The sequence below is a fragment of the Corylus avellana genome, chromosome ca2 (genome assembly GCF_901000735.1).
Source record: "Corylus avellana chromosome ca2, CavTom2PMs-1.0".
Taxonomy (NCBI): domain Eukaryota; kingdom Viridiplantae; phylum Streptophyta; class Magnoliopsida; order Fagales; family Betulaceae; genus Corylus; species Corylus avellana.
In genome coordinates this window covers 26,772,254-26,793,902 of record NC_081542.1, presented here as the reverse complement: position 1 = coordinate 26,793,902, position 21,649 = coordinate 26,772,254, and the positions used below count along the sequence as shown (strand labels likewise).

The 21,649-nt window shown below is 35.5% G+C and overlaps 2 protein-coding genes and 2 pseudogenes across 2 annotated transcripts; 3 read left to right on the top strand and 1 right to left on the bottom strand.

Annotated features, from left to right (window-relative positions):
* Window positions 1-1,715, top strand: part of LOC132169474 (uncharacterized) — a 2,614-nt pseudogene extending 899 nt beyond the window's left edge.
* Window positions 1,716-4,840: 3,125 nt separating this feature from the next.
* On the bottom strand, window positions 4,841-9,160 carry LOC132169473 (solanesyl diphosphate synthase 3, chloroplastic/mitochondrial-like; annotated as a pseudogene).
* A 1,936-nt stretch (window positions 9,161-11,096) lies between these two features.
* Window positions 11,097-11,971, top strand: LOC132169472 (uncharacterized). Its single transcript, XM_059580504.1, has 2 exons — window positions 11,097-11,275; window positions 11,770-11,971. Exons 1-2 carry the CDS (start codon window positions 11,097-11,099, stop codon window positions 11,969-11,971), a joined length of 381 nt encoding a protein of 126 aa, XP_059436487.1.
* A 2,812-nt stretch (window positions 11,972-14,783) lies between these two features.
* Window positions 14,784-21,575, top strand: LOC132169471 (CSC1-like protein At4g02900). Its single transcript, XM_059580503.1, has 7 exons — window positions 14,784-14,915; window positions 18,681-18,782; window positions 18,868-18,987; window positions 19,651-19,731; window positions 20,251-20,591; window positions 20,832-21,077; window positions 21,239-21,575. Exons 1-7 carry the CDS (start codon window positions 14,799-14,801, stop codon window positions 21,573-21,575), a joined length of 1,344 nt encoding a protein of 447 aa, XP_059436486.1. The 5' UTR covers window positions 14,784-14,798.
* Window positions 21,576-21,649: the final 74 nt, after the last annotated feature.

Genomic DNA, 21,649 nt, shown 5'->3' with positions numbered 1-21,649 from the left:
TATATATATATATATATATATATATATATATATATATATATTAAAAAAAAAATTTAGGCCTTATTAGTCCGGGGCTAGGCGAGTGCCTCACTCGCCTAGTAGTCTAACCGGCCCTAGGTCAGATGATGATTGGAGGCGGTTGAGGGAGCGGTCCCAGCCGACGTCGAAGGCGAAGTTGAACTTGTCCTCGGCACTGAGCTCGGAGGAGCTGAGCCCTCTCCGGCCGGAGATGACGTGGCATTGTCCTCCTCTGCGTCAAAGCTCAAGTACTTCGCTTACGTTAATTTGACGTTTATGTCCTTTCTAATTTCAATATTTACTTGTTTTCATACTTTGTGTTTTGGTAATCGAAAGGGTATTGGAGGGAATAACAGAATAATGGTACGATGTCGTTTGATCCCGCTAATCGCGGAAGTAAAAGCCGGGATGGGACATTATGACGTGTTTGTCCTCGCACCTACTCAAATGCCTAAAAATGAATTAAATAGATATTTTACTTGTTCTTTAATACCGTTTGTATATAATATGTGTATTAATTGTGCACATCTTTTATTCTAGTAATTGATTTTAATAAATAATTGTATAGTAATAATAGTTATAAAATGGAATATTTGTTTATTTATTTTTTTTTTCTAATTAAAAGAGGGGGGAGGGGCGACCAGTGTAGATTTCCCCCCTGGGCGTGTCCATTGAAATTGTCTATATTTTCATTACATTATAACTGTATAGAAATAGAAATCGTTATAAAGTTTCTTTGCAATCCAAGTGGCCAAGATTAAGCTCATAGGATACCCTTAATTAAGCTCATATTTTAGAATCATATTATATGAAGTTAAATTATCAATTGTCTCAAAAATTTAAGCTGATAGGAAATAGACAACACGTTAAATATTTTAATTGAAATAGGGTAAACTATAGGGGTTCGGATTTGCACTCACAATCTCTACTCTAAGACTATGTTAAATTACCAATTGTTCTAAAAGCTTAAAGTTATAGGAAGTTAATATGCAATTTGCCTGGTGTTATAACCTCATGGTCTTGTGGTTATGACAACCTTTGTACAAATACTTCACTGTCCAATGCAATTCATTGAACATTTGATACAATGATTTTCCTAATTCAGAATCCCAACAATCAAGACTTTAAGATAAGATTATATACCTTCATTTTACAGGCCAATCAGTGTCCCCTCTAGATGGAACTCATCAACAATGATGACACAAGAATATCCCAAGAAGGGAATCCTGTTTTTCCTTGCAATCTCTCTTCTTACACTGAAAAACCAATGCATGGAAAATGAGTACCATGAGAATTTCAGAACCTCCTATAGTGGATTCAGAAGGCAGGTCTCATCCCCAAAAACCATTAGTCTTGAACCGAATTCATATGGAAGTGTCAAAATATCTGTAGATGATCCTGCAGAACTCAACTCCTCTTCCTCAGCTGTTTCTTCACTTCATCAGGACCCTGAGCCTGAATCTGGGATTCAAGATCACGCATTCCCAGAACAAGATGATGATGAAGTTATGAGCTCTTATGTCATTGAGATCAACTCTTACCATAGAGATGGAACCTGCAGTGAAACGGTTTCTGTTGACGAAGCAATTGCATGGGCCAAAGGGAAGTTTCAAGCACAGAGTTCTGAGAAAGATTTGAGCATGAGACAAGGTGACAATGAGCAGCCTGTTGAAATGGAAGGTGATGTGGTTATTTAATTTGACATAAATTAGAGGACTCTAACAAGAACAGAAATAACAAAATTTTCATATAATATTTATGCACGAAGGCCTAATCCAAGTGAATTTTCAGATCAACCAATCGATGGCCGCGGAATGATTCAATCTATAGAGGTAAAGTAATGTTTCCTGAGAGCATAATGGATAAATATTATGACATTATAAAAGAGTCACTGCAGTGTACATGAAATTTATCAACTGAGACTGCGAGGCCCCAACCCGAAGGAAACCCTTCTTATTGTAATAATGTCTGTATTTCTTGCATTTGAAACTATAAAGACAGCTAACATTTATGTTGGTTGCACTTGCAATACCTTGGCTTCCATAGTTTAAAGGCCTGTTTGGGATTACGTATGAGGGCCTAAAGTGCGTTTGACATAAAGTGTCCAAAAAGCGTTTTTGACTTAAAAGCTTTATTTCTTAAATGCAATCCCAAACAGACTCTAAATGTCTTATCACTGGTGCAAGTATTTGTTATTAGAAGAGAATTTCTTACCTTTTTGGTTCTTTGTAAATTGTCTCCTTTCTAACAAGAGGAAAGTCGGTAATCTTGTAAATAATGGTATTGCCAATGTGTCTAAGTCCTTGGTGATAGAAGACATCTTAAACTAGTTAAGTAATGGCATGGCCAATGTGTTAACAGTTCCTTCCCCTTCTACTTCTTTTTCAGAAAGAAGAACAAAGAAATTGGACAGCTGAAGAAGAAAAACAAGAGTCAGAAAAATATGTAAGCTTGTCTGACATGCCTCAGTGTATTAATTGACATGCCTTGAGAATAAAAGACAGCAAGATATTGGAGCTTTTACATCTCTTCCTCCAGATATCTTAGATTATCTTAGTTTTTTTCTTTTTTTCTTTCATGAAAAACTATAGATGAAAGTGGAGCTATTGGATGAATGCATACGGTTGTGGTCAGCTGGCAAAGCAACCAACATAAAGATACTCCTTTCAAAACTACATTAGGTAAGATCTTTGATGCTTGACATTAACAATCTTATGACTTCTTCTCCTACTCTCATTGTTGCTGCGGTTTTCCTTTTCATCTTCTTTTTTTAAATTATGGCTATAATGATGTAGGACGATATTTACCTTTATTTCGGTAAAAACGAAAATAAAGAAAATATCAAAAATAATATCGGAGCAGCGCCACTTGATCGGAATTTTATCCATTCTCAGACAATGGAAGTACAAAAGGAAAGATTGTCACGATTCCTGCTAATTGTCAATTTTATTTTAGGATTTATTTTTATTTTATTAGGACTTTAATCCTTTCCTTACTAGGAGTATATTTACTTTTCCTATTAGAATTATGTTTACTTTCCCTACTAGGATTATGTTTACTTTCCTACTAAGATTAGATTTACTTTCTCTACTAGAAGTATGTTTACTTTCTCTACAAGTATTTTTCTTCTAAAAATAGGCTTGCTGATTATGTAAAACTATAACTCATTGAATTATAATCAAATAAGAGAATTCTCTCTAAAGTACTCTGCGGAGTTTTATTTTATTTTTAGTCTGCGGGCTTGTTTTTATCTTTTTTTTGGGTAGAAGACGAAGACGCTTCTCCTTGCAGAATCAAAGACGCTGCTCTTTGATTAGTTACCTTAGTCTTCCGCTACGTCATATAATATATTAGATGATACATAACCATTTTGTTTGACATTAATCCAGATTCTGTGGCCCAGCAGTGGCTGGTGTGCTATCCCTCTAACCAGCCAAACAGAGAGCTCACAAGTGAAGAAAGCTTATCAGAAAGCAAGGCTATGTCTCCACCTAGACAAACTGCAACAAAGAGGAGCGACACTCCCACAAAAATATGTTGCAGAGAAGGCATTATCCATCCTTCAGGTAACTTTTGTCTCTTGCAAAGAATTTTTGCAATTTAGGCATATGAAATAAGCTAGTTTACCATCAGTTTGGCTTTAAAAAAGGAAAATGTAGGAAAACAGTAAGAAAAATTGAGGGGAAAAGAATTAGTGAAACCAATGTTGACAAGTGTATTTCAATTTAGATGATTAGTATAATTAAGACGATGCAAATGTCCTATGTGGTTACAAGATGCATGGGCTGCTTTCATCTCCCAAGACGTCTTCTTAAACTAGTGGGACAACATGTATATCATTCAGAAGTTCAAACATCCAAGGAGCAAGTCTGTATATTCTTTGTCTGAAGCAATCTGTTGAACATACTCAAAAGCATGGTTTTTTGTTGTTTTTTTTTTTTTTTTGGGTAAAAACGGTTTTGAAGTTTGAAGTCCAGTAGATAATGTATTCAAAAATTTGCATGTTTGTTTGACTACCTTCCTGCTGTAAAATCCAATAACAATATAAATGAAGATGAGAGAGTAAGGATGACTGCATTTACCTGTATAGTATTATACTCTTTTGTTGAATTATTCCTGGGTCCAAATCTTCTTCATTAGATATGATGAATTTGAATATAAATCATAATTACAGATCTATTTTGAAAAATTCAAACAAATGCAAAGCCCTATTATTAAAAAATTAAAATTTGCGAATAAAAATATATAAAAGGTCAGTTGAGGTGGTTGAACAGCCCACCCCCAACAAGCGCAGGGGTGGCAGCGTGGCCACCCCTCCACTTTGGAGTGGCCTTGGCCAACCTAATTTAAAAATAAATAAATAAATAATAAGTTAGCTCTTACCTCTATAAAGTACATGTTTTCTCAAAATATTAAAGTATTTTGTGTTTTTTGAATTGTTTGTTAATGTATTTGTCTTCAGAATGGAAAATAAAAAAACAATAAACAAAGTCATTAACAAACATGAGCATTGATTCCGACTGCTTAACTTCAACTTGAGATAAAAGCAACCAAGTCAAATTGTAAAACAAGTAATCTCTGGTACATAATTTGAGCAGCAGATTCTAGATGATGATCACTTTATGTGTTATCCTTGCTCCACATTTGAGTTTAATTTACAAGAAAAAGAGTGCTTTTCAGAAAATTACTGAAAAGCATCATTGAACTGCTGAAGAAAGAACGTGAATCATCAACAAGGGTCATTATTCCTCAAATTACAGAAACAATGACAGAAAACGAAAAATGTGTTCTTTTATGATGTGGATTACAACTCTCTTATCTGTCACTTGGTTCTTGTAATCACTATGAGTCAGATCTACAAGCGCCCGCCTTGATTTTCTTACGTCCTCATCATCGCTCTCCGGTAGAGAATCAATTGCTTCTGCAGCAATGTTGGCATGCTTCATGGCAAGCTCCCTTGTTCTCTGTATTCCACGACTCTTCCCAAGGTACTCAAGAGCCTAATTTTTTCCACAAAGAGATCAACTTTCAGTAAAAGAGTCCAATGAGATAATGGTGTAAGTTTGAATAGTATTTTCAAGGTTGCAGGTCTCATAAAGTGACTCAGATTGATCAAAACAAAGCGAGCAAATGGTCAATACAAAGTAACCCCTACTGACTAGAGGCACTCAAAACTAAGGATTGAAAATGTAAATAATACTAGAAATACCTGCAAAATAATAATAATAATAATATTTCAACACCAAATCTTATAGAAACTTGATGGAAATTTTAGAATCCTTGCTCTACTGTGGTGGTTTTTTCAATTTTGTCAAGAAACTATCGCACCAACACTACATACACCTAGTAGAACAGATTAAGAAAATTTGTAACAGAATGAAACTTTAGAATCTTCATGCATCGTCTGTAGTAGCTTCAGCATTCAACATGGAATAACATCACAAAAGAAAAGGAGTAGATTATATGCACTTACAAGATCAACATTTGCAGGGTCATCAAAGCCCCGATCAACAACTGCACGCAACTGAGGAATCTCTTCCATGGCAAACAGTATTGGAGCAGTTATGATTCCCTGCAAAAATTTATTTATTTATTTTGTTAACATGATTATTAACAAAACAAGGTGCATTGTCATTGTCATTGTATAGGGTCTAATAAAAGGGGAAACATGCTATGTTCTGTAAATACAGGTGTCTAGCGTGCTGTACATAAAAATAGATGGCTAGTTAGCTCTTGGGATATTGCTGAAAATATTTTGCACAATTTGTAGTTGTGGCGCTTAACTTGAAATTTTAGCAGCATCTCAAAAGATAGTTGAGAGCAACTTCTAAAACCAGGATTGTTAATCAATCCATAAATTGACAGGTCATGGAATATTAATAGTTGGACCTCTAGGCTGACTCCACTCGTACCAATGGCATAATAAACACATTAAATATAAATTGTTTACTAAAAAGGAAAAACCTATAAACGTAAATAGTACAAATCGATGAAGATGATTGCAAGTACGATAATTATCTTGGTAGTTTGGGCATGAATTTGTTGTCATTACATCATGGTTTCAAGACATGGCACTTACAACTTTTACGGTTTTGTTTTTAACGTAAGAGTAAAAACAATATCATATGTAAGAAACTTACTGGCCTAATGGCTAAGGCCTGAGCATCTTACTTCGTTTTAATCACATAAAACTTGAAGAAATCAGGCAAATACCACGGCGAGTTCTAGCAACCTCTGATGGTAGATATTGGCAGCCGGTGGGTGGATAAGGGCAAATCACGTTGTCGGCAGCGAACTCTGGTGGCAGACTCCAGCAACCAACATTGGATTCCATCAAACTCTGACGATAGTGAAGAATAAATTGCAAAAGAGAGTGCATACAAAAAGAGAAGCTCAAACTTAGAAGATGGTTTACACTCTTAAATAAGTAAACTATTTTATGGAAATTTTAAAAAGTTTTCCAGGTTCACCGAAAATGTTTTTGGTCATACCAAACACGAAAAATAGGAAAAACATTTTACGACGAAACAAATGGAGTCTTAATGAGAGATAAATGCTTAAATATTCACTCAATGTTTAAGTTAGGGGTCACAATTCGTGTTTTTATGTCGGGTTCATGTCATGTCGAGACATGAATATAAGAATATATAACGAACACTGTGAACGGGAAAGTTCTGTGCGGGCAGCTGGTTCTATTAGGAAGATGAGGGGTAGTTCTGTCAAAGGTTGGGTCAATCATCTGCTAGGGTTTTTTGCTGGGCTGCTTGAAGGCCTTCTAAATGGGCCTGAAGGAATTCCCGTTTGCAAACGGGTTACGTCTGTTTTAAAAATATTGAATGGCTCTAAGGGTATCGGGGTTGGGCCTTCTTTATTGCCCATTTCTACTGGGCGCGTTAAAGATCTTCGCAAGATGCAGTCAGGCCCAAAGGGATTTGGGCTTCGGTTTCCTCTTAAGTCCAAAAGAGCGACGCCTCTTAAGTCTTCTCGTCAAAACATATCCCCATTTTCATGGTTTAATAAATTTCAACACGGACGCACACCTAGATGCACAAGCATGCACACAAAGCCACCTCACAAACCCCATGATGTAACCCCCAATGGAACCCAATCCATAATATTTATCAAGAAAGCCTTATGAAGCTCCAATGGTCTACCATATTCATCAGAAGCAACACGTTACATCCTTGAAACCCTCAACTTCCATAAAACGCCTAGTTGCCAATACTACAAAGTATTTACTACAACAAAGCTTATTCATCTTTTTTCTTGTTTTAGTATTTATTTTTTTGTTTTTCTTTTTTCTTTCTCTTTGTGCTGAGTGCAGAAAAGTGGAGATTTAGCTACCAGAAAGTATCATCTGCATACAGCAGTAACATCATTTGGAAAGCAACATACATTAAAAATCTTCACCTTGCTCTAGCTATACCATCATCAACTTACAACCACCATTTCAGAAACAAATTGAAAACTTCAACATCTGCATATTACAGGCATTGGGTTTTGTATACCCCTCCTCCTCCTCCCAGGGGTTTTTCACCTTCAGCCTTCTTATTTTTAACTCTATACACCAAATTATTAATGATAAGTACAGGTGCAGCTCTGGTTCTTTAGTTGATATTATCATATTCGATCCTTTACTGTGATTGCCAACGTAAATTAATTTCAAGTCAAAACTTAAGATCATATGAAATGCCAAGATTGACTGAGCAGCTATTAAGTCAGAATGTACTTGGGATGAAATTTCAGTTGACTTCAGCCAAAGTTGCACTACATTATAAATTACTTGGAATAAATGAAAGTTCAAGAATTAAGAGACAGACAATCGAAACAACACCATCTCCCAAATAAAAGGCCACTATCTAATCAAAGCAGGCAAGGAAGTTTGACAATAATATTGCACTGTTGAGTATTGATAAACCAATCAATGTCCCAACTAAGCTGAAATGCATAAATATAATAATACCAATGTATACTATAGCTATACAGTAGAATGCGTCGAAAGAACTAAACAATATTGCTATCAATTTTATAGCTTTCCTATATAAACATTGATAAACATATTGGCATTCCGGGAAAGCAAGAAAAATAAAATTTTACACCTTACCTCAACTATGGAGCTGCTCTGACGATGAATTTTAAGTCTAAAACCGTGCAAGGCAGGCAAATCCCATGAAAAAAAATTCTCTACAACCCAAAACCTACTAATCACCACAAATAATATCAAGAACGATATAAGTGGTCAATAGATATGTACAAGCACCAATCATTGTCATTTAGAAAAATTGATAACAACAATGATGCATATCTGAGAAAGGAACACAAGGATTTTCTTCAAATAAGTGAACTTTGAGTATTGTAGTGGTTTCTCAAGTCATCTTGTCTCTTAAATTTACCGGTAGCATCGGGTATTATCAGGTAAATTCTACATGCCCACATATTAATGACCCAGAACAACTCCTCACGAATATCTTCTTGCAACTTCAATCTCACCAGTTGAGACCAAAAACAGCAACAATAGTATTACATTTCAAATGGAAACAAATCCCTTTAATCACAAAATGGTTGCAATCACCACTAAACCTCAGTACTATCAAGTTCAAAGCTAAAGACAGCACCAACAAAAACAACAACCCATCATCAAATAACGCCTCCTGATCAGTTCCTAGCATTGAAAAGCATTCACCATACTACAACATATACCAACCTGAACCTAGTACAATAACATACTGTAACAACACTAGCTCAACAAAGAACATGAAAGATTCAATTCAGGGAATAAAATAACATTTAAAGGGATTCAGATTACAAAGGGGCGTTACCTTTTGAGTAGTAGAATCTGTACAAAAGCGAGGACTCTCGGAGCGAAAGAACTGGTGACGTTGGTCAGGTCGGTGAGAGAGAAGCCACCGACACCCATTAAAGCTGATTCTGTGAATCCTCGAAATCCGAGAAAATAACATCGTCGACAACGAAGATCAAGCTCCACAGAGAGAGAGGTTTGGAGAGCAAATGGGGTTAGAACTTCGAGAAGCGAATGCATAAGTTCTTGATTATCGAACTTACTCCAATTTTTTTGCTTCGCTTTAATCGCATTAACAATTTGCAACACATCTCCCTCCTTAATAACATCATAGAAACCCATCTCCCTACAAAAATTCTACCGCCTGCAATACTGCCAGAGCTTCTGCAATACTGCCTTCATGGTCTCGTACAATAAGCCCAATACCTATTCTTCCGCACAAAGCTTTTTGCCAATTTTTATATCTCAAATAGGTTTGCAAACGAGTAAAATCATAGGAATTGATTTTACAATTTCCCCTGAATTTCAACAACGGAGTTCATCTTGCAACTTTGCTTGTCTTCACTATTTTCTATAGCATTTCCATTCACCCAAGGGCAGAACTGGTTGTGATAGACAATTGGATCAAATTCCGTAGGTTCTTCATAATTGCTCTCCCCTTTTGGAGGTCCTGAAAAATCACATGGTTTTCATGCATCACTACTAAAAGTAAGAAAAAACTTAACAGAAAATGAGTATAATCTTGGAGATTTAAAATATGACTACACATACAAAAGAATTCAAGGTGGTATACAAAATTGGCAATAAACTGTACATAGGTGATAGAAGTAGGGATGACAATGAACTAGATTAAATGGAAAGGCTATCATTTGATTTGTGAGCCAACTGACAACCCATATGATAGAATCAAACAGAGAATGTGTCCAGTTATAACGAAGACAGATCTTGGATCCTCTGAGTCAGCACAAACGTTTTTAGTCTTACAATAAGTTTGGGACTGCAATTTTAATAAGTGCAATTTTAAAAATAATTTTTTTTTTTTTAATAGGTAAGTTATAGATGCACCTATTGAGTCAATCTCATCCTCCACCTTGGTTTTACAAGGGGAGAAACTCCAAGAAAGCATCATTTGAACTAGAGCACATTGACAAAATATGTTAATGATTAATACATAAGGGTAAAACTCAAGGAAATATGTGTATGACACACACCCAATAAATACATATATGTGTGGGGGTGTGCCGTGTGCGTGTGTATGTTAACATGCGCGGGCGTGTGTGTGTTGATCTATACCCAAGATAGAGCTGTACGGGAAGGTAAAAACTCCCAAAAAGAACTCTCCACTCAAAACACTACGACATTGGATCTTGATTTACAGAGTATGTCCTTTACCCTATTTATGTATATATATACTAAGTTTGTGTTTTCAAGTTTTGATTGTGAAGCCAAAAGAAATTTAAAAAAGGCGGTGGATCACTTAATTAATTAGTTGACAGACTTGATTTGGGTAAGATTATGGTCTGTTAGCCCTGACAAGAACATTGTTGGTGAGCTACAACCCAAATCAAATTGAGAAGACCCATTCTACTTCTACTGATATGCATGATTCCATCCCAGCAGCATCGGCTCAGTCCAACAGGGCAATAGATAAAAGTGATGGACCGCTTCATCTTAATGGATCATGAACCGCAATAGCCCATTATTTAGATTCAAAAGTCTCAACCCCAGAAGCTTTGGCCCAGTCCAGTCGAGTGTCAGCTAAATATGAAGGACTGTGTTGTACTAATTAATTGTTTGTTTCAGCCCAGATCTAGGCCTACTCTCTAGTGGAGGGGACCCGTTCTACTTCTACTGATATGCACCATTCCATCTAAGCAGGATCGGCCTAGTCCAACAGGGCAATTTGAACACAGCTGGAATTTTTTTTAGCTTGGCCTGAGGAAGAAAAGAAGCGGTAGAAGAGGGAATTTTTTTGGTTTTGAAATTTGAAAACAGTTGGCAGTTGCATTACTCATTAGATTTTACGAACGGTGAGGATCTAGCAAATATGAGATTCTTATATTTTCAACAGTAAGAGAGGATCCTGATTCAAAACCTAAAAAAAACTTAATTTGGGAACTGAAGAAAAGGTAGAGAAGAAAGGGCAGAGAAAAGTAAAAAGATGTTGTGTTTGTTCCGCCTTATTGTTGCCAGTAGAGGATTTAGGTGAATTCTCTTCTCAGCGAGAAGGAGAAGGGCACTAAGAAGGAGAAGGGCAATAAGAAGGAGCAAAAGGGCAATGAGAAGGAGAAGACCAGAACCACCCCCGGTGGAGCAAGAAGAACTATCGGGTAATGAGTCGGAGGTCGATCCCCTTGAGCCTCAGTCTCACCATCTGCCTCAGCCTCAGTCGGAGCCTCAGCCAGCACAATCCAACAAGACAACAGATAAAAGTGAAGGACCGCTTCATCTTAATGGGTCAGGGACCGCAATAGCCCATTATTTAGATTCAGAAGTCTCATCCCCTACAGTTTTCTAAAACTACCCTTCTACTGGATACTTTATTTTGTACGAATTTTAAAAAGTGAATCATAATATTGCTTGTACAATACAACTAGTGACTTTCACCTTTGAAATTGTACAAGTTAATGGGTTGTGTATATATATATAAAAAAAATTATTATGTTAGGGAAAATAATATTTCCTTTCACGGATTCCCTCTTCCAAGTTTCATACATGAATACAATTTGCATTAATCAGGTTTTTAGCTTGGCAATCATCATTTCCGTCATTTCCCTTCATTTCCCAGGCCACTTGGTCATCATCATTTCCGTCAAAAGTTGTGATGATCCAACGGCCACATCCATCGGCCCTTTGAATTTTTTATTTTTTATTTTTTATTTTTAGTAAAAGTTTAAATATATAGCATTAACTATTTTCCTCTCATTTTTTCCATTCAAATTCAAAATTAGAAAAGAAAAGCGAGAGAAGAGAGGGGAGAGAAAAAAAGCCTTGTGTCCTGAGCCTGTGCCTGTGCCTCTGCTGGAGCCGGAGCCAGGGGCAGACGCAGCATTACCGATGCTGGAGCCAGAGCCAGAGGCAGTACAGCCTGAACGGGAGTCAGGGGCAGAGGCAACATCGCCGGAGGAGGCAGCGGCGACGGAGATAGAGTAGGTGAGGGCAAGGCCTGGGCCTGGGCGGAGCCGCTACCCTGGGATTTGAATTGAGATCTGCCTGAACCACCACTACCGTAGGACTAGGAAGTGGGGCAGGTGCCAGTACCACCAATTCGAGCGGCGCTACCACCAGTTCCAGCGGCGCAACTCTGGAAATTCAACTGGTTTGATCCAGTGGAGCATGAGGAAGATGATGAGGAACTTGAAGATTTTATATTGGATATTCCTGATTTGCAACTTTGAGATTTTCAGGAGCTGGAGGCGCAGGCAGAGGCAGAGGCCGAGGCAGGCCATGAATCTCATAACTTGTGTCACTATCTTATTATTTTCGCATTATAAATTCTTTCATTTGAATATTCTTATTTTTTAGACAAGTATTGAATATTCTATTAAGTACGTGAAGAGTTTTTTTTTTTTTTTTTTTTTTTTTTTTTCAGAAGTAGATTAAGTACTGATTAGTATATTTTTAATTGCGGTGCTGGATAAGTTTTTTGATATTTATTACGCGATGTAGCAAACTTTTTTTTTTTTTCTAAAATAGATTAAGTACTTTTATGACACAACAAAACATTTTTTTTCTTTTTTTCTTTTTATTTACTTGAAAGGTCTTTTAAGAAAAAGTTTGTCTTATCCCTTTTTAAAATTCTTTTAAGATTTTGAATAGTATGAGAGATTGGTAGACTATCATATTCGGTATTTTATTGGGTCAGTTTCGTCTTCTTAGCATGCTCTAATTGAATTGAAATTTTATGGGTAGATAGAATAATCCGAGAAGAACGTTTTGGATTTTCGTTTGATTCATTTTGAGTTCGTTTGACTTAATTTTCTTTCGTCTAAAATCTATAGTCTATAAAATTCTCAAATCAAATTGAAGTGCTAAATGTGCTTCACTTCACTCCAAATTTTTACCTTTTTCACACACGAAAGGTTATATAGTAATTTTTTTTTTCTATAAGATCTCATTTTAATAATAAAAAATATTTGATTCACATTATTATTGCATGTAATGAGTAATACAAGATATATAACAATGTTAACAACATTTTTAACCAAGATTTTCCCGTAAGACTTCATAATCAACTAAATATAAAGGATGAGCTCAACAAGAGATTAAGAAAGAAGAATTTGATATTGTTGTTTAATATTTTCACATCAATTGTTTTCTAATCAATAAGCTTAGACCAACCACAGAAAAACTAATCATAGTTCTATGGCACTAGGACTTAACAAACTATAAATTGAAAAACTTTTATATTGGTAAATAACGTTACGAAGATGAGGGTGTCACATATAAAACTTGGTTAATTAACAAATTAAAACCACCATGGATATCATTTTTTTTTTTTTACCTCCTTGTCAATGTCGTAGATCTAAGTACAATCGTTATGGCGTTACCCAACCATGTATTACAACATATTTATTTCAGCATTTATTAAAAAATAAAAAGATGTCCTATCTTATACCTCCCCGATAGGCTAGAGGCTACAGGCTACAACTCCTTGTTTGACGTTTCCAATTCTTGCATTTCATTCAAATACTTGAAGCAATAAATTTGGGGAAAGTCCACATAACCCCCTCAAACTACCACTCAATTGACAATGTCCCCCCCAAACTTTCAATTGTGACAATGTCCCTCTCAAACTACCAAAAATTGTCAATGTTCCCCCCAGTGACGAAATTACCCTTAATAAATTTTTTTTTTTTTAAAAAAAAAAAAACTAAAACTAAAACTTCTAGGAAAAACCTAAAACTAACAAAAAAAAAAAAATCCAAACGTTGGCCAATTTTTTTATAAAAATTGAAAATTTTAGTTTTTTATTTTTATTTTTTATTTTTATTTTATTTTATTTTAGTTTTATAATTTTATTTAAATAAAAATTTTCATTTAAAAAAAAATAAAATTTTCGTTTAATAAAATGAAATTTTTTGTTTTTTAAAACTAAATAAAAAATAGGTTTTTTTTTTTTTAAATAAAAATTTCCGTTTAAAAAAAAAATTAATTTTTTTTTAAAAAAAAACTGTTTTTTTAAAAAAATATTATTTTTAAATTAAAATTTTTCCTTTTTTCAAAAAATCAATTTTTTTTTGAATTTATAGGGGTATTTTTGTTTTATTGAGAAATCTATAGGGGCATTTTTGTCTTATTGCTAGTCTTGGGGGGGACATTGACAATGTTTTGGTAGTTTGGAGGGGACATTGTCACAATCGAAAGTTTGGGGGGGACATTGTCAATTGGATGGTAGTTTGAGGGGGGTATGTGGACTTTACCCTAATTTAAATGATTAGTTGTGTTTTTTTCCCCATTTCTCTTAGGATTATAATATTTTGGAAAAGTACATTTACTCCCTCTACTACCAAGTAATTTGCAATGTCTCTTTGAACTATCAATTTGTGCAACAATGTCTCTCCCAAACTATCATTGGGGTTGTAATGTCTCTCTTTTGCACAAAAAACAACAAATTACCCTTGATAAAAAAATTCAAAAAAAAAAAAAGAAAAAAAAAGGAAGTTTGCAATAGTATAATTTGACCCATGGTCATTCTTGACCTACCTTGCTTATAATACTGGTAGAAAAAATTAACCCGATATTGAAAATCATAAAGCTGTTAAAAATTGAAGTTTCCATGTTGAATTTTAGTACCCTGGAGGAAGTTGCTTGAGTGTTGATGTCTCACTAACGTTAGGCAACAATAATAATAGCTATTCATCCAAATTTTTAGTAGTCCTGCATTTTGTCAGTTTAGTTAAGTTATGGTGTTGGTTCATTCTTATTTCCACAAATGAATCTTATGTTATTTTCTTCCAGGTTTTGGGCACATCTGCTAATGTCGTATGTGTGTTCATTTTGGACATGTTATGTTCTTTACAAGGAATACAAGATAATAGCTACTATGAGGTTGGAATTTTTGGCATCTCAAAATCGCCATCCTGATCAATTCACGGTATATTTCAACAAACTTTCCCTACATTATGGTCTGTTGTTTCTTCATGGCTTGTATACATACAGAAAGTCAAATTCTTGTAGTACTTGAACTAGATGAATTGAATTGCTTAAATATTTTTAAATTCCATATTCATAAAAGTAGAAGAGTTACTGTAGCCTCTTTAATTTGAACGGATAAATATGTGGAAATGTCAAGATGTTAACACAAGTTAGAAGAAGAAAACATACGGCTGAGAAAGGAAAATTACGTATTGAAGAAGAGAAGTGCTGAAGAAGAATACATGTTGAGGAAGGAAAGGGAAGTTACAATATGCGTTTATTTGATTCCTATTATTGTAATGAGAAATGGTAGGGGTACCAAGAGATGGGTACCAAGATAATGTGGAGCTTATTCATTTCGAAAGGCATTTTCCTATGTTCACAAAGAGGAGAGCTGCATAAGTATCATGCTCCATTCTTCTTCCCATGAACGACCAGCGTTGGTGACCACATCTCATCACATGGGAAAAGGAGACTCCAAGAGTCATGATAGTAGGAAAGCAATTGATGTTGTTCAGGATGAGAATGACAAGCTATTTTGTAATCACTGCTATAAATCATGCCATATTCGAGAGAGTTTTTGGCGACTCCATAGTTAGCTTCATCTCTAAATGTAACTTCCACTGGGAATATAGGCAATTCTAATGATCCCTAGATAATTGATTTAGAGCCATATGACCATATGACTGGTTTATCAGCTCTTTTTTCTTCATATCATCTTTGTTCAAGCAAAGAAAAAGTTAAAATAGCTGATGGATCCCTGTCATATGTTTCTGGAAAAGGTTCAATCCTTGTAACTGCATCTATGTATCTTTCCTCTGTTTTACATGTGCCTAATCTTACAAATAATATACTCTCCATTGCTCAAATCACAGTTCATTTGAATTGTTGAGTAGTTTTTAATTAAGTTATTGCTTCTTTTAGGACCTAGTCATGGGGAAGATGATTGGCAGTCGTAGCCGATATGATGGTCTTTACTTTCTGGACTCGCAAATAAAGCAATCTGGTTGGCTTAAATATGCATACCACATTACACATACTCATGATTCCATGGCAATAATTTGGCTTTGGCATCGCAAATTGGGGCATCCTTCTTTCACTTTGTTACAACATCTTTTTTCTTCTTTGTTTTCACAGAATAATTTATCCCAGTTTCAATGTGATACTAGTGAACTGACAAAACACCACTGAGTGTCCTTTCCTGCTCATGGTATTAGAAGTATTGCACCATTTGCTATTGTTCATTTTGATGTATGGGGTCCATCACATGTCATTTCCCTTTCTGGTTGCCACTTTTGATGATTATTCTCGTACTACTTGGGTGTACTTGTTGAAGGATAAAGGTGATATTTTGTCATGTTTTCAAACATTCCATAAGATGATTCGCACTCAATTCAATACCTCCATTAAGATTCTTTGTTTAGAGAACGAAGGAGAATAATGTTCTACTTAGGGAGAATGGTATCATACATCAAACAACTTGTGCTCATACTCCACAATAGAATGGTGTTGTTAAGCGAAAGAACCACCATCTCCTAGAGGCAACCCGAACATTATTGATGTACATGCATATTTGTAAGTCCTATTGGGGTGATGCATTACTTAATGCGGCACATCTCATTAATTGAATGCCATCTTGTGTCCTGAAATTTAAGATGCCCGTTGATGTTTTGTCCCCGTCCTTGTCTTCATCATTATTTGTTTTTCCTCCCTGAGTTTTTGGTTGTGTTTGCTTTGTCCATCTTCCTAGTTCCTCCCATGGTAAATTGGATCCTAGAGGTCTTAAGTGTATATTCTTAGGGTATTCACCAACTCAAAAGGGTTATCGGTGTTATCATCATCCTATGCGAAAACATTTTATTTCTATGGATGTCACTTTTTTTAGTCCCAACCTTATTCTTGTTCTTTTGAGATTTCTCTTCACATTCAGACATGAAGAGAAGAGAAATCCTCAGTAGATCCTTTACCTATAATGATAAATTATAATAACCCCAAGGGGTTGGCCCAAGTGGTGAAAGCCTTGGTCTTGAGGGTTTGCTCCCTTCAATGTCCAAGGTTCAACACCTCATGGATGCAAACAATTCCTTGAGGCCACACCCCCTGGTGAAAAGCCAGTGATTTAACTAGTTCCGTGTAAGAAAATTTTCGAGGGTGCGGTGCACGGGACCGGGGTTTACTCTGTAGGGGTGGGTCCGAAAAGCCTTGCCTTGGAGAGGTTCCCCAACATCACAAAAAAAAAAAAAAAAAAGTGTGTGGATGACATAATTCTGACCAAGAATGATAATGAAGAAATACAAAAGTTAAGGAAATATCTTGCCCATGAATTTGAAATCAAAGACTTGGGAAGTCATAAATATTTTCTTGGCATCGAAGTAGCTAGATAAAGACATAAGATATTTGTCTCTCAATGAAAATATGTACTTGATCTACTCAAGGAAACATGGATGCTTGGATGCAAGACAGTTTACAACCCATTAGAGCAAATCAATAAGTTAGGAGAGAGTGATGAAAGTTCTTTAGTGGATAGAGGTAGGTATTAATGATTAGTTGGCAAATTAATATATTTGTCTCACACTCGTCTAGATATTGCCTATGCAGTTAGTGTCGTGAGCCAGTTTGTGCACTCACCCCGGGAGTCTTATATGGAAGTGGCTTACCGAATACTTTGATATTTGAAATCGTCACTAGGTAAAGGGTTGTTGTTTGCTAAATATGATCATCTGAAAATAGAAGCTTATACATATACTTATTGGGCGGGGTCAATCACAGATCGAAGATCTACTTTAGGACATTGGACTTTTGTAGGAGAAAATCTAGTTTCCTAGAGTAGTAAGAAACAATCAGTGGTTGCTAGATCTAGTGCGAAAGTTGAATTTCAAGCCAAGGCCCACGAGATATGTGAATTATTATGGTTGAAGATACTACTGAAAGAACTCGGATATAATTATAAGAATTCAATGAGATTATATTGCGACAATAAGGCTACCATTAATATTGCTCATAATCCTGTTCAACATGATCGAACCAAACACATTGAAATTAATAGACATTTTATCAAGGACAAACTATGTGCCAGATTGATTTGTACACCTAATGCGATGACCGGGGAACAACTTGTGGATATATTGACAAAATGAGTGTCTAGTAGCATTCTTCATTTAACATTGTGCAAGCTGGGCATGCGAGACATCTTTTCCTTAGCTTCGGGGGGAGTGTTGAAGAAGAAAACTTACGGTTGAGAAAGGAAAATTAGAGAAATGTTAAAGAAGAAAATGTGTTGAGGAAGGAAATGAAAGTTATGATTCGCGTTTATTTGATTCCTATTATTGTAATACATAAGTGTATTTTGATAATTGGTTGTAGAATTTTCTATTTAAACTCGTGTAAATGTAAGAAGCATATCATTGGGAATAAATTTCTCATCTTTCCTTCCCAATTTTTTTGATAAGTAATTGTATATATTAATAAAGCACAAAGGAGCGCTTTCCTTTCCCATTTTTCTGTCTTCCTTTTCAATTATAGATCCTCCGGAATTAACTTTCTACCCAACGTTGATTTAAGCTGCTTATTGATAAAAATTGCACTCCTGGAGGAATATAAAATATTCTTGCAAATAGTTATGTCCCAAGCAAAATGCATACATGTATAGATACCCATTTGTTGCTCCCATTAGCTTTGATTTTAGTCAGCAGTTTATAATATTGACTCTGAAGTCCATTTGCAGGTTCTTGTGAGAAATGTTCCCCCGGATCCAGATGAAGCAGTCAGTGAGCACATTGAACATTTCTTTTGTGTAAATCATCCTGATCATTATCTGACACATCAAGTGTGTAACTTTACCTTAGTTTTGACTGATGAAGGAAGTAGCATATAGTCTGCTCATGAAGCACCATGTCTTTTAAGTTTTGTAGGTTGTATACAATGCAGTTAAGCTTGCAAAATTGGTTGCAAAGAAGAAGAGCTTTCAAAACTGGCTTGTCTATTACCAAAATAAACATGAGAGAAATCCCTCGAAAAAGCCAACTACAAAGGTACTTTTCTCAACATGTTTGACTTGTTTTCTTGCAGAATCTATATGGTTTTCTAACTGAGATCTCCTTTTGTCTTGTATAAAATGAAAAGGGTAAATTACACTTTTTCCTCTTAAACTACCGCCCTAATTGTACTTGCGCCTTTAAACTATGACTCATTGGAACTTGGACCTAAAACTACTAAAATATTTTGAGTTGTCCCATGTGTTAAATTTGGCTGTTATTTTAGATGGAAGACATCATATGTGGCTAGCACATGCATTTGACACATTTCAGAGTGACTAATTTGCCTTCATTTGTGTGAAATAGTGATAAAAAAAAGAGTTGATGCAATGTTCAAATGGAAATGTCTTTTTTTTTTTTTAATCATTATTATTAAAAAACTGTGTGTTTCCACACAAAATATGGGCAAATTAGTCACTTTGAAATATCTCAGATGCACATGCTAGTTAGGTGTGATGTTTTGCATCCAAAATAACGGCCAAATTTGACAAGGTGCAATGCCAAACATTTTGATAGTTTAGTGAGTTGTAGTTTAGAGGTGTTAGTGCAATTGGGGTGACAGTTTGGAGGAGCAAAGAGTACTTTACACAAATAAAAATGATCTAATATTTCATCATGGTTGAGAATTCATGAGATCATCTCATATTCCATTACATATAGACAGGTTTTTGGGGACTTTGGGGGAGTAAAGTGGATGCAATTGACTACTACACTACTGAGATTGGGAAGTTGAGTGAAGAAGTAAGTCTTGATTTTTTCTATTTTCCTTCTTTAAGATTCTATCATTTAGTGCACTATTTCTTTAAGCTTCTTACTTTGCTATCATTACATTATTCTTCATAATTATTATTATCTATGGCCATGTCTGCAAGCATATAGCAAAGGATGTTGCAGTTCCATCTCATTCTCTGTCATGTGGTGGGTTTTACATTGTTGCCTTTTCTGTGTTGGTGGTAAATAGTCCATCCTATATCATATTTGTTTGAAATTCAGCATTATAAAATAAAATATGGAGATATGACAACATGGATTAAACAATTGTCAACATACAGTTGTCTTGGTGATTTGGTGGAAGAAGAAAGCACATAAGAGTTTTTAAGCCATTTGTGGTGATCCTACTATATAACGCAGACCCTTTTGATTTTAATTATGGTTTTATGTAAAACTAGAAGAGAGAACCTCAGCTGACATGATCTAATTAATAGATTTATGATTCCTCTTTTGTCTCCTCTAGAAGTTTAATAATGTTACTTCATTCAGGAAGATGCAGAAAGAGAGAGGGTAATTAGTGATTCTGAGGCTATAGTTCCTGCAGCATTCGTTTCATTCAAAACCCGATGGGGAGCAGCAGTCTGTGCTCAAACTCAGCAATCAAGTAACCCTACAATTTGGTTGACAGAATGGGCTCCAGAGCCACGTGATGTCTTTTGGGACAATCTTGCAATTCCATATGTCGAACTCACTATTCGAAGATTGCTCATGGCTGTTGCTCTATTTTTCCTTACTTTTTTCTACATGATACCAATAGCATTTGTTCAATCTCTTGCCAACATTGAGGGCATTGAGAAGGTTCTTCCTTTCTTGAAGCCACTAATAGAAAAGTAAGTGTCTTTTTCTTCTACTATTTAATGCATTCTTTCTGTATGGCACATTATTCTTACTTTGCATATAATCTATACTGTTTATCCTTAGTTGTACGCTGAATTATTGCAAAAAAAATGTAGAGTATCTTTTACCTTCCTCTTATCACCTTATATAAAGTAGAAAAGCCATTTCCAACTTTCAGGTGGTGGGTATTGAAAAATAGCTAAAGCTTCAAATGTTTGAAATCTTTGTTGCAGGGATGTTGTCAAGTCTTTTATCCAAGGATTTCTCCCTGGCATTGCATTAAAGATATTTCTTGTTTTACTTCCAACAGTTCTTATGACTATGTCCAAAATAGAAGGTTTTATATCACTCTCATCATTGGAGAAGAGATCAGCTTCAAAATATCATCTATTCATACTTGTTAATGTGTTTCTTGGAAGCCTTATTGCTGGAACAGCACTTCAGCAGCTTAAGCAGTTTATTGAGGCACCCACAGGAGAGTATGTTGCTCCTTTGTAAAAATGGTCTAATATCAAGTATATTTTTTGAAGTCTTCTCTTATTTTATTTGCTCTATGTAAACTGCAGAGAATTTTAATTGCCTTCATAATATTAATCTCTGGAGATATCATAACATATTTTCCTACTGGCTGCTCTTGCAGTTTCCCCAAAACCATTGGTATGTCAATCCCAATGAAAGCAACATTCTTCATCACATATATAATGGTTGATGGCTGGTCTGGAATTGCTGTAGAGATCCTCAGATTGGTTCCTTTAGTTATGTTCCACATAAAGAACACATTTTTGGTTAAGACTGATCAAGACAGGGAGCAGGCAATGGATCCTGGTTGCTTGGATTTTGCTACATCTGAACCTCGGATACAGTTTTATTTCTTGCTGGGGCTTGTGTATTCAGTAGTAACACCAGTACTTCTTCCTTTCATAGTTGCCTTCTTTACTTTTTCCTTTGTGGTCTTCCGTCATCAGGTACATCAATGAACATAATTGGCTAGCATCTTCAAATCTTTTAACATGTGTGTATAAATGCATAAAGTAGGAGGTGGTCTGTGGAG